Consider the following 12,104-nt stretch of genomic DNA (forward strand, 5'->3'; position numbering starts at 1 on the left):
GGCACTAGATCTGGTGCAAACTTTGCTAGCCTATCCAATTTCAAGGCATACTCAGTAACTTTCATGCTGCCCTGTACCAACCTAGTAAACTCATTCACCTTTGTCGCCCTGACGAAAATGTTGTAATATTTCTGGTTGAACAAATCTCTGAACTCATTCCAACTCATAGCAGAAACATCTCGGGGCTATGATGCTACCTCCCACCAGATGCAAGCATCATCACGAAGCATATAGGTGGCACAAGCCACCCTGTCATTGCCTTCCACCCTCATAAAATCTAGGATGGGGTGATCATACTCATCCACTGTTCAACTTTTAGTGGATTTGGTCATCCCTCAAGGATTGGAGGATGCTGTCTCCTAAAGCCTTCATAAAGTGGCTCCCACCTATTCCCAATATCAGGCGGCTGTACAACTGGTGCCACAACAGGTGGCAAGTTAGGTGCAACACCCCCTGGCGGAGCCTGTTGCCTGAGAAGGGGAATCTCTTCTTCCTAAATCTGAAGTCTAGCTTGCATATCAACAAGCACCTGCTGCCAGTTCTCAGGGACTGGCGGAGGGTTCTGGTCCTGCTCATCATCTCCAGCCTCGACCCCAGCGCTGGCTAGTCGAATTGATCGCCTTGGACGCATAAATATCCAAGTTTATATGCAATCAATGACTTGACTAGTCAAGCAATGATAACAGGTTTATATTCATCCCATGGTCCAGCGCCAAAACTCAACCAACAACACATAATCAGAGTATGAACATGCATTTAAACAATTATTCACATACAGTAGCAATGCTAATAAGCACGCCTTAACATATGCACACAACAATCAAGGGCCAGGCCCTATCAATATGTCTCATGCTCCCAAATAAATGTGCAGATAAAGCATTTATATTTCATTTAAACACTCAAACACATTATCACATATATGGTTACCGAACCCTGAGTCGAGCTTGTCTTTAACGGAGAGTGTACATACCCAACCAGTCTTTAAGAACCCTTAAACCTAGATCGCTCTGATACCAAGTTGTAACGCCCTAGATAACCAAGATTGTTACATTATGTGTTTAAAGTAGTGCAAGACTTGCTAATCAAGTCGTTTGAACATAAATGTGTTTCTCAAGTCAATTGACAAGTTAGGGTTAAAAGATTTTGATCGTAGAATGGTTGCATGGGATCCCAAAAAAGGTGTTTACATGGTAGATACAACCCTCAAAAGTTAATATAACAACAGTCAGTCTAAATGGAAAAATACAGTTTTGAGCTCTAATCCATGTAAATTCCTCGGCCGTGGCGGTCGAGCAGCTGCCAACGTACACATCGCCCCCAAAGCTCTCCAACTCATGGCTGGTTCAGCTTTCCTTTGCCCTTACCTGCACCATGCATCACCTATGAGCCAAGGCTCAGCAAGAAAACCATAATCACCAAGCATATATGGCATTGTGTCTGCTTCAACATCCGTGGCCAATTTGGCCAACGTGTCTGCAAACACGTTCTGTTCCTTGGGGATCTGATAGATGAAGTGTCTTTTGAAAGATTGGGGTAACTCCCGGGTTCGCGCCACATAGGCGATCATATTTTCCTCCTTCATTTGGTATTCTCCCGAAATCTGCCTGACCACTAGCTGGGAGTCGCTGTGGACTTCAATGTTCTCTGCCCCTACCTCCCGGGCCAAGCGTAAGTCAGAAAACATGGCCTCATGCTCAGCCTCGTTGTTCGATGCTTTCGAACTGGAAGTGTAGGGCGCTTTGTAGTTGGTGACCTTGAGGGGATATTAGGATGATCCCGGCCCCGACCCCATTCTCGTTGGACGCACCGTCCACGAAGATCTTCCAAAATGGCATTACGTGGTCGATGGGTTCTTTGTCCTCGGTTATCCCGGTGTATTCCAGGATGAAGTTGGCCAGGGCTTGTCCCTTGATGGAGATTCTTGGGACATAGGCGATATCGAACTGGCTCAGTTCCATGGCCCACTTAAAAAATCTTCATGAGGACTCGAGTTTCTATAATACTTGTCGGAGAGGATGGTTCGTCAATACCTTGATGGCATGGGCCTGAAAGTAAGGTCTTAATTTCCTGGAGGCGGTCAGTAAGAAAAATGTCAATTTTTCGATCAGAGGGTATCTGGACTCCGCACCCAGCAACCTTTTGCTCACGTAATAGACCAGGAATTTGACATTTCCCTCTTCTCGCACTAATGCGGCGCTAATGGCGTGTTCTGACACTGCCAAATACAGGTGCAGTGGTTCCCCATCTACTGGTTTCGACAAGATTGACGCTTGGGCCACATGTTTCTTCAACTTGGGCCACATGTCCACTCGAACCTCTGGTTTCCGGTGAGTATGTTGAAGAACAGGGTGCACTTGTCCATGGACTTCGACAAAAAGCAGCTTAAAGCTGCTATCCTTCCCGTCAGACTTTGAACATCTTTGTGTTTTCGTGGCGACGACATGTCGATGAGGGCTCTGATATTGGCCGAGTTAACTTCTATCCCTCTTGAGCTTACTATGAAGCCTAGAAACTTCCTGGATGCCACGCCAAAAGTGCACTTCTTGGGATTTAGCTTCATCCCATACTTCTGGATAATGGCAAATGTTTCTACTAGGTCATCCGCGTGTTGGGCCGATGTCTTAGACTTGACCAACATGTCGTCTATATAGACCTCCATGTTCCTCCCCAGTTGGTTCCGGAACATCCTGTTGACTAGTCTTTGATAGATGGCCCCATCATTCTTGAGCTCGAAGAGTATAATGATGTAGCAGTATACACCCTTGTCTGTTTGGAAGTTGGTGTGTTCCTGGTCTGCTACATGCATCGAGATTTGGTTGCTTCTAGGCTTCAAACGCAGTGGGGCAAGAGGCGTGCTTCTGGGCTTCAAAGGCAGGGAGGCGACAGATTCAGAAACCTGCAAATTCAAACTCTAGATCTGGGTTCGTCTTTTTGTATGATTATTTGGTTTGCGTATGAATTTCTTGTTCTATATTTGATTTCATAGGTTTGTGTACTGAATTTCTAAACAATAAGTTGATTTGTGTATAAATTATATAGATAATGAGTTTATTTGTATGTGAAAATTCTAGTTCATTGTTTGGATCTCGTTTGAATTTTTGTGGGTTAAGGAGGTCAGCCGTAACTTGATTATGACTTGCTGGTTTTTATGTTCTTGTGTATAATTTTGTTTCATTATGATTTGGGTTTTAGATTTTTGTTTCTTTATAATTTTGAAGCAGGTTGAGGTGTTGAATTCATTGGTTGTGATTTTTGGTACTGAACAGATTTTGTAAGTTGATGACTCCATTGGTCGTGAAGTAGCGAAGTTGGTGGCTTCACTTCCTGATGGTGGTTTTCCACTTCTTGAAAATGTGAGATTTTATGAGAAAGATAAGAATGGTCCTGAGCATGCCAAACAGCTAGCCTCATTGGCAGATATTTATGTCAACGATGACACAATACTGCATATGTTTTCCAACTTTGTATAGCTTATTTTCTCGAGAGAGAGGGAAGAAAAAATGGTTTATTTTATTTTTATTAATAAAAATATATTTTTAATTACTTTTGTAAGTTTATAATCAATTTATAAGATATTTTTATTATTTAATTATTTATAATTAAGAGTGTTTTGATATTATGAAAAAATTACCAAATTAGAGTAGAAAGTACATTTTTTGATTGATTTTATAATACACAATTTTTTATTATTTTAGTGGGTAATAAAATTATATTTCAATACAGTGCACAAAGAAGTATATTCCTATTTTATCAAACCCTGCGTATTTATTTGGTGTTGATATTGTCAAAATAGAGACAATTAAAAGGGACAAGTGAAGAGTGGGTAATAAACCACTTCTCTTCAGACAAAGCACCCTCCTACCCTCTTTGAAAATTGTTTTATCAGATTTTAGCATCTTCTCTAGTTAGTTTTTGGATAATTTCTGTAATAATTTTGGCGTCACGAGAGCTTATTGAACATTTTTGCCCAATTGTGGGAGTTTAGATCATATATTGGCTTGCACACCAACTGTTTGATGAATTTCTTCTTCAGCATTTCCACCTACATTGATTAGTTATATTTGATTATAACTTTTATGAATTTGAACTGAAACTCTCCATTTATCTCCTACTCTACTCTCCAATTCCAGTATTGGGTAAATGAAGTGTATCCTTCGATAAAGCTATTGTTTCTTTCTCATAGTCACAAATATCTCTCCCTGTTGCCGCTCCAGTTGGGTCCTCCGGCGAACCCACTTTGCCGGTTCTCTAGCCTCATCGCTATCAGGTAGTTTATGTTAGTTTTGTTTTTTTTTTTTATTTCTGTCTATGTTTTGATTAGAAATTTTAGTAATGTAGCACTGAGCTTAGATTCTTGTAAGTAAAAATGAAATCCTGGTCTGCATTTTCTATTGGAAAAATGAAGTAAAAAATAGTAGAGTTCATTTCCCAAAGAAATGATAAGATTATCTATTTGCTGTCAAATCTGTCAGTAATCACATTTCCTTGGCTGTTGAATCCAAGATTATGAATGATTTTGCTTTTCTTGTTTGGGAAAATAAGATATGTATATTTTGCTTTTGCTTTTCATAGCTTTGCTTCTGATTACATGTGAAACGTTGGAATGGTTCTTTCTTTCAAATTGCACTCTTTTTTTGCATAATTAACATATAAAAACGTTGCATGTCCCTGCGGTTTGTGTAAAAAAGGAAGAAGGCTATTTTGTGGGAAAATCACAAAGAGATTAACCATAGTAGAAAACGAAGACATTGTTGTTAATTATGTATTTTGTTTTCATTTAGTTATTTCTATCTCTACCAGTTTTTCGTTTTATTATTATTTTATTTTTATTATAAGTTAGGCATGTAGAACGAGTAAATGTGTACATTTTGAACTTGATGAAGCAGTTTTTCCATGATGAATGATGGCAAAGCTGTGCTTGAAAGTTTTCTGAAAGTTCTTCCACCTGTAGAGTTCTGCTGTGTCTACGGTTCTGCTCTTCATCCAAATAACCATGACAAGGTTTCTTTTTATATTTTCTCTCTTATTTTGTTAGTTGTTTATAAGTGTACTAACTTTTCTTTGAATTTCTGATTTCGGTATAAGTCTAATCTAGTGGACTATATTCTTGGTGTGTCAAATCCGCCGGAATGGCATGCTGAGGTAAGCTTCAACTGCTTCACATAATGACATAACTTATCTTCTTTCGTAAAGGATGTCTTAATTTTTATGGGTTTTAACATTTTATGGGAACAACCAAGAATCTCAAGTTGAATGGAGATCACTATGCTTCGTGTATGCTGCACCTCGGTGGGTCAAGATTGGTACTTCTCTCTCTCTCTCCCTCTCTTATACATATGGAATTACATTTACACCCTTGTGTTGTGTCAACATTACAGTGACAAAAAAGGAAAATAAATAATGTTACCATCATAAGCTATGTTGCCGTTTTAATGAAATTAATTGTTCCTTTTTTTTAAATCATCTTTGGTTGGTTACAAAAAAGAACAGTAAATTATCTTGGATTACATCCAGAGATTGTAGTCTCTTAGCATTGCTTTTCGAAAAGACATATCACTATTTAAAAATTTGATGCTCGAACTTACAATGTTTGTCTTTTATTATTATTATTATACGAAACAAGATTGTATTAATAAAAGATAATAGGTATCCTCTGTATACATTTTAGGCAGCTACATAAAAGCTGCTCATTCTAAGACATTGTATACGTCTTTAAACATTTTAAAAACTTAAAAAAAATGGTGTTACTGTAATTTTTTAAAGTCTTCATTCACATATACTTTTATTTCTTGCTAACACTATATATTAATAACTTGTGTTAGATCACTGAAATTGCTGACAATATTGGTGTGGGAGTGCACTTCAACCCTTATGTTACTTGGAATGACAAGGTACTGAGCATTCAGCTCTAATGATAAGTTGGAATGTTGGTGGGCTATGAGTTCTACTGCCTTTCTTTTGTAAATGGTGATTTTGGCACTGAAATTATTATTATTACTTTTATTTAATTTTTACATTATTTTTCATCTTTTGCATCTGCTACTCCTGAAATATGTCAATTTTCTCAACTCTTGGCAGATGTTCAAGTATGGGGTAATTCGGATGCATAATTTGGTTCAGGACATACTTAACTGGGAAAGATTCTACTTGTGTGGTCGATTGCAAAAACCTGTAGGCCTTCAGTGTTTTTCTGCAACTTTGCATGCCTTCATTAAAAACCATAATTGAAGTTGTGCAATTTTTTTTCCTTGATGAAACTGAGTAAATTTATTTATAACATTTAAACAGAGCATGGAAGCAAATTATGTTAATAAGAATAGTTTTAGGAGACAAATAAATAAACATGAGTTCATTTTTTTTAGTTTTAGTTTCCATGCTTGTCATCTACAATTTTTTTTCCCATTGCAATTTTCTACAAGCTTTTTGTGCTTGAAAAAAATAGGGGTGTTATGTCATACTTAGAGATATGTTTGCTAATCCATGTATCTATATGATGCAGTTTATATTAAAAAAATGGTTTTTTTTAATTGAATAGGTCCAAGTATTGGGTTATATTGTGGGTGTGCAAAATGGTGAGAAATAATCACCTCCTCTATATTTTATTTTCTGATACACAATATACAACCTAGGGCTAGAAATATATATAGGTTATACAAGAAACTACATTAAAAACAAAATAGGAATCAATTCCTATATCCCAGGGAACCCAAAAGATCAAACATTAATACCCTATTTTTCTAACTGTCAACACTCCCCCTCAAGTTGGACTATAGATATTGATGAGTCCAAGCTTGTTTACAAGAAAATCAAATGCTTGTTCGGATAGTCCCTTTGTGAGAATATCAGCTAGTTGTTGATCAGTATGCACATATCTAATGCTGATAATTACTCCATCAATTTTTCTTTAATGAAGTGACGGTCAACTTCCACATGTTTAGTTTTGTCATGATGTATAGGGTTATGTGCAATGCTGATGGTAGATTGGTTGTCACAGTAGAGCTGAATAGGAGCTTCATATTCAATCTTTAATTTTCTAGTAGACGTTTGATCCATATAGCTTCACATACTCCATGTGCCATTGCCCTATACTCTGCTTCTGTACTGCTTCTTGCGACCATTGTTTGCTTTTTACTTCACCATGTGACCACATTCCCCCATACCATTGTGCAATATCCAGATGTAGACTTTCTATCATCATCTGAATCGGCCCAGTCTACATCTGTGAACACTTCAACCTCTCTCAATTGTCTTCTTGAAAAAGAGGCCCTTTCCTGGTGTTTGCTTGAGATATCTCAGAGTTCTACACACTTCATTGAGATGCCCCTGACACGGATCATGCATGTATTGACTGACTAGACTCACTGCGAAAGTAATGTCGGGTCTAATATGTGAGAGGTAGATGAGTTTTCCTACTAGCTGTTAGTACCTTCCATTGTCAATTGGACTTCTTTCAAACATTTTTCTTGTGTCCGAGATCAATTGGAGTTTTGCTGGGCCTGCTTCCGAGCATACCTGTCTCCTTTAGAAGATCTAGAGTATATTTTCTCTGGGACACGGAAATACCTTTTTTGCTTCTAGCAAATTCCATACCCAGAAAATATTTGAGAGCACCGAGATCTTTGACTTCGAACTCCTTTGCCAACATTTCTTTGAATTCATCTCCTCGGGGTGATTACTATTGATAATCATGTCATCAACATATACGATCAGTACTGCAATTTTTCCACTTCCTAAGTGTTTAACAAAGAGAGTGTGATCAATCTGACCTTGTATGTATCCAAGCCCCTTGACAACTTTCAGGAAACGATTGAACCATGCTCGAGGAGATTGTTTCAAGCCAAAGAGTGATTTGTTCAGTTTTCAGACTGTGGTTGTCTTGAGAGATTCTTCAAATCCCGGAGGCTGACTCACATACACTTCTTCTTCAAGTTCCCCATTCAAGAAAAATATTCTTTACATCAAGTTGATGTAATTCCCAATCCATGTTAGCAGCTAGCGAGAGTAGAACTCTAGTAGTGTTGAGTTTGGCAACTGGATCGAACGTTTCCCTGTAGTCAATTTCACAGGTTTGAGTAAACCCCTTGGCAACTAACCGAGCTTTGTACCTCTCAATAGACCCATTTGCATTGTATTTGATGGTGAATACCTATTTGCACTCTATTACCTTCTTGTCTGGTGGTAACTCCACTAATTTCCACTTTTTATTTTGTTTAAGTGCTCTTATCTCTTCAAGCACTGCTGCTTTCCACTGGGAAGAATCAAGTGCTTCTTCGATATTCCTGGGAATCACAACATTTGATAAACTCGAGGTGATAGCTTTAAATGGAGATGCCAATTTTGAATAAGAAATGAACTTTGAAATGGGGTGTTGGGTGCATGATCTAGTTCCTTTCCTCAATGCAATAGGAATATCTAGATCTGACTGTTTGTTTGATGGGAGAATACCTGGATCCTTTAGGAAAGTGATTCCATCACCGGATTAGGTGTTTAACTGTGCTGAGGATTCGTAACTTGTTTATTTCTTTCTCCCTTGGAGAATACACCCGAGTCTCTTTCTGTACGTTTTGGTTTTGAGGATGTCCTTCTAGAGAGGTTGGTGGATTTTCTGGAGAGATTGTTGGATTTTCTTGTTCGTATCTGGTTCAGAAAAAAGTGGAGTGGAAGAGGTAAATGGAAAAGGAGTGGTTAAGGGTAATTCTAACCTTCACGACTACTGAGCTTCTTGCTGGTGATGGTTGGACTCCCCCTGAAGCGATGTGGGAGTGAAGGAGTATCCTTGAAAAGGTGACATCACATGAGATGAATGTATTTTTTGGTGAGTGGACAATAACACCGACAACCTTTTTTTGTGGGAGAGTAACCCAAAAACACTGTCTTAATGGCTCTAAGATCAAATTTACTTTGATGGTGGGAGTGAACATGCACGAAAGCAGTGCAACAAAATACTTTAACTGGTAGAGTATTTGTAGAGGTCTGAGGATATAGAGATCCAAGAACAGAATATGGTGTTTTGAACTTAAGGATATCGTCACTCCAAAGATATTTAAGGAGATGCATAATGAACATAAGAGCATGAGCTACTTCTAAGAGATGGTGATTTTTGTGTTCAGCATCTACATTCTGTTGATTATTGTAGAAATATCTTTGTAAATACATTTTGTACAGCTAATTTTAGGTTGTAATTTACAGCTAAGTTAGGTTGTAATTGACAGCTATGTTTAGGTTGTATTTTTTTGTCTAGCTCTTTGTATTCAGCCTATATATAGGCCATGCTATTCATCAATAAAAATCAGATTAGAAGTATTATTCACACAAATCTACATGGTTTCAGAGCCATTAGTAGTCTAAAAATAAAAAACTCTTTCCAATCTTTTCTGCCCTCTTTTAGTAAAAAAAAATTAGGGTTTTTGTAACGCCCTACTTCCTTAGAGCCGTTACTAAGTGAGTTTTTAAGACAAAACAGTGTGCAATGAACTCGCTAACCGAGGTTTTGAAACAAAAGTGTGACTAATTAAAAGTTAAGGCTGTAATCTTTGAAAATGCGTCGTTTTATTAAAACTTCTATTATTAAACATTTGGGATCCCAAAATAAGGTTTGAAAACTAATTACATCTTGAAACAAGGTTACAGTTGAGAAATCATAAAATCATAGATTATTACAGCCATTTTCGAATAAACCCCCAACCAAAGCAGTCGGGCAGGCCAAACATGTACGCGTCGCTTCACGCTCTCCGTACTCATGGTTGGTTGACTCAGTCTTTGCTTCTACCTGCCACACGGAGCACCCGTGAGCCGAAGCCCAGCAAGAAAACCCAAATAATACATAACATATGCAATTCATATAGCTGGCATAATTCACTGATAAATAGGAAAACCATCATAATAAACAAGCACGGCCATGCCGCCCCAGAGGCCTTACCAAAGCCTGGGGTTTCGGTTCTCACCGCGAGGATAACTCATGTATCCCTTGGGTCCCACCCTGAATATAAGCATCCCATGTGCTGTGTGTTACTTTCGGCCCCACGGCCGTACCCGGCCTACGCCGCACTCGGCCCTTGCCGTTCATTTCATTATAATCACACTTATAGTACATTCGAATAATCATTCACACACATCATGATTCATTTAAGGTTAAACATATGCACATAATACAATCTGGGGCCATGCCCTGCAATCACACAGTGGGGCCATGCCCTAATCTCGGGTGTTACGGTTTTCTTACCTGTATTCCGAGCTTTCCGATGCACCAAGGCCACAAGCACGGTCCTCTAGCACGAGCCTCACCGAAATCCTAGTCACAACACACACAAAACACTCTTTAATACTAACCAACCCAAAACCACTTCCCGGGACCAATCCCGCACTCTCGGGACCTCTAAATCCCTAAAACAATACATTGGAACCATCCCCCGAGTCCCCGGGCAAAAGCCCTAAAAACCAGAATTTTTGCCAGCCAAACTGGCCTAGGGCCGCGGCACTCCCCTCAAGGGCCGCGGCGCCCAGCAGCCTGACCTCCTCCTGATGCAACCTCGCGCCGCGGCGCCCAAGAACAGGGCCGCGGCGCTCATACGCGAACCCAGATTTTCTGGGTTTTCTCTTGCGTTTTTCCCGAACTAAAACAATCTCAAATCATCCCAAACTCAAACCTAAGCCCCAAAACCATATCAAAACCCCAAGTAGACCATTCAATCATCCCATAAACATCATAACCCAGCTCAAGAACACAATCACTCTCAAAATCCACCCCTTAGATTCCTAAATTCAGCAACTCAAACAAAACCTAGAAACTCAACTCAAGCTTTAGATTTCTCAAATCAAAACAGAAACAAGCCCTAAATTTGCATAAAACTTCTTACCTTAAGTGGAGAATTCATTCTTTGCTTCCTAGATCCATCTCCAAGTCTCCAAATTTCAGCTCCTTCTCCTCTTCTTCTTCTAGCTTTTCTTTTCTTCTTTTCTAATTTTATCAAAACCCAACATATATGCCAAGCCCAAACCGTGTACCCCTATAACACAGCTCAAATTTGTCTAAACCCCTTGCCAAATGACCATTTTACCCCTTCATCAAAATCCTTTGCTAACTAAACCTCAAGGGCACACTAGTCATTTCTCCTATATTGCAATTCTACCATTTCTTTCACCTAAACTTGTTACTCTTAGCAGTAACTAACGGTTACCCAGGTTACTCAATCACCAATAACCAATACCCGCTAAACCTCAACTTAAACATAAAATTCCCAAGGTACCCCTAGGCTCCTCCCGAGCCAGGTACAAAATCTCGTTGTGACTCATAAGTTAATTTGCTCTCTAGGACCGTCTCGGCACGTGCATCACAACAATAACACCACACTCACGTGGTACAAATCACGGAATACAATTATCACATATCAATGCAGTTATGCCCAACAAGGCCAAAATTACAGTTATGCCCTTCTAACACGATCCGGGCCTACATGCATACTAATATACATAGCCATGCATCTTAGGTAAACAAATAGTCACATAACATGCTTCAAATCATAACCATGCATTTAACTCATCAGATCACACATAAATCCCATCATGCCCTCCTGGCACGCTAATCAAGGCCCTTAAGCCTTAATAGCGAATTTGGGTCGTTACAGTTTTGCACTTTTTAGCTCAACCTTAGAAAATTATTTTAGGGCAATCTTCTACTCTCACCTCCTTCACAGGAAGCTTCCTGCACCTCCGGTCGGCCAAACCCTGAAGTTCGGCACCCAGCAGAGCCGCGCGTGAGCCTCACGCGCCGCCTCCATCTCCGGCCCCATCTCCCACACGCGTGGCGCATGTAGGCGCGTGCAGCACCCTGACGGCGAGCTTTTTCCGGCAGCGTCTTCCTCGACACTCCTTGCTGCATTTCCCTGTTCTTATCAATGGCTGTTGCAGCCAACTCCTCATCTAAAAGCCAATCTCAAACATATCACCTTCTCAAATCAATGGCTTCTCCTCAACTTCTCCAATCAGCCAAACCCACTCCTCAATCAGCTGCTCTTGTCACCAATTCTTCTCATAAAGTCCTCTATTTTCAAGATTTGGAAGTTAGCCACTTCTCACAGGACAAAATCAATGCAACTCCAACACCT

The 12,104-nt window shown here is 39.5% G+C and overlaps 1 protein-coding gene across 5 annotated transcripts in view; it reads left to right on the forward strand.

The window, feature by feature from the left end:
* Positions 1-2,766: 2,766 nt before the first annotated feature.
* LOC133802407 (uncharacterized) overlaps positions 2,767-12,104 on the forward strand; it is a 32,242-nt gene continuing 22,904 nt past the window's right edge. Inside the window, exons 1-8 of one of the 5 annotated variants that reach the window (XM_062240703.1) lie at positions 2,767-2,921; positions 3,267-3,353; positions 4,131-4,267; positions 4,887-5,001; positions 5,086-5,142; positions 5,241-5,303; positions 5,823-5,891; positions 6,079-6,171. In XM_062240703.1, coding sequence (XP_062096687.1) covers positions 4,894-5,001; positions 5,086-5,142; positions 5,241-5,303; positions 5,823-5,891; positions 6,079-6,171 — 390 coding nt within the window. In that variant the 5' untranslated portion in view covers positions 2,767-2,921; positions 3,267-3,353; positions 4,131-4,267; positions 4,887-4,893. Of the gene's footprint in view, positions 2,922-3,091; positions 3,114-3,266; positions 3,354-3,687; positions 4,268-4,886; positions 5,002-5,085; positions 5,143-5,240; positions 5,304-5,822; positions 5,968-6,078; positions 6,172-12,104 lie in introns of those variants that run through there. The other 4 variants (XM_062240704.1, XM_062240705.1, XM_062240706.1 and 1 more) reach the window with 4 other exon arrangements.

This window comes from Humulus lupulus, chromosome 9, assembly GCF_963169125.1.
Source record: "Humulus lupulus chromosome 9, drHumLupu1.1, whole genome shotgun sequence".
Taxonomy (NCBI): domain Eukaryota; kingdom Viridiplantae; phylum Streptophyta; class Magnoliopsida; order Rosales; family Cannabaceae; genus Humulus; species Humulus lupulus.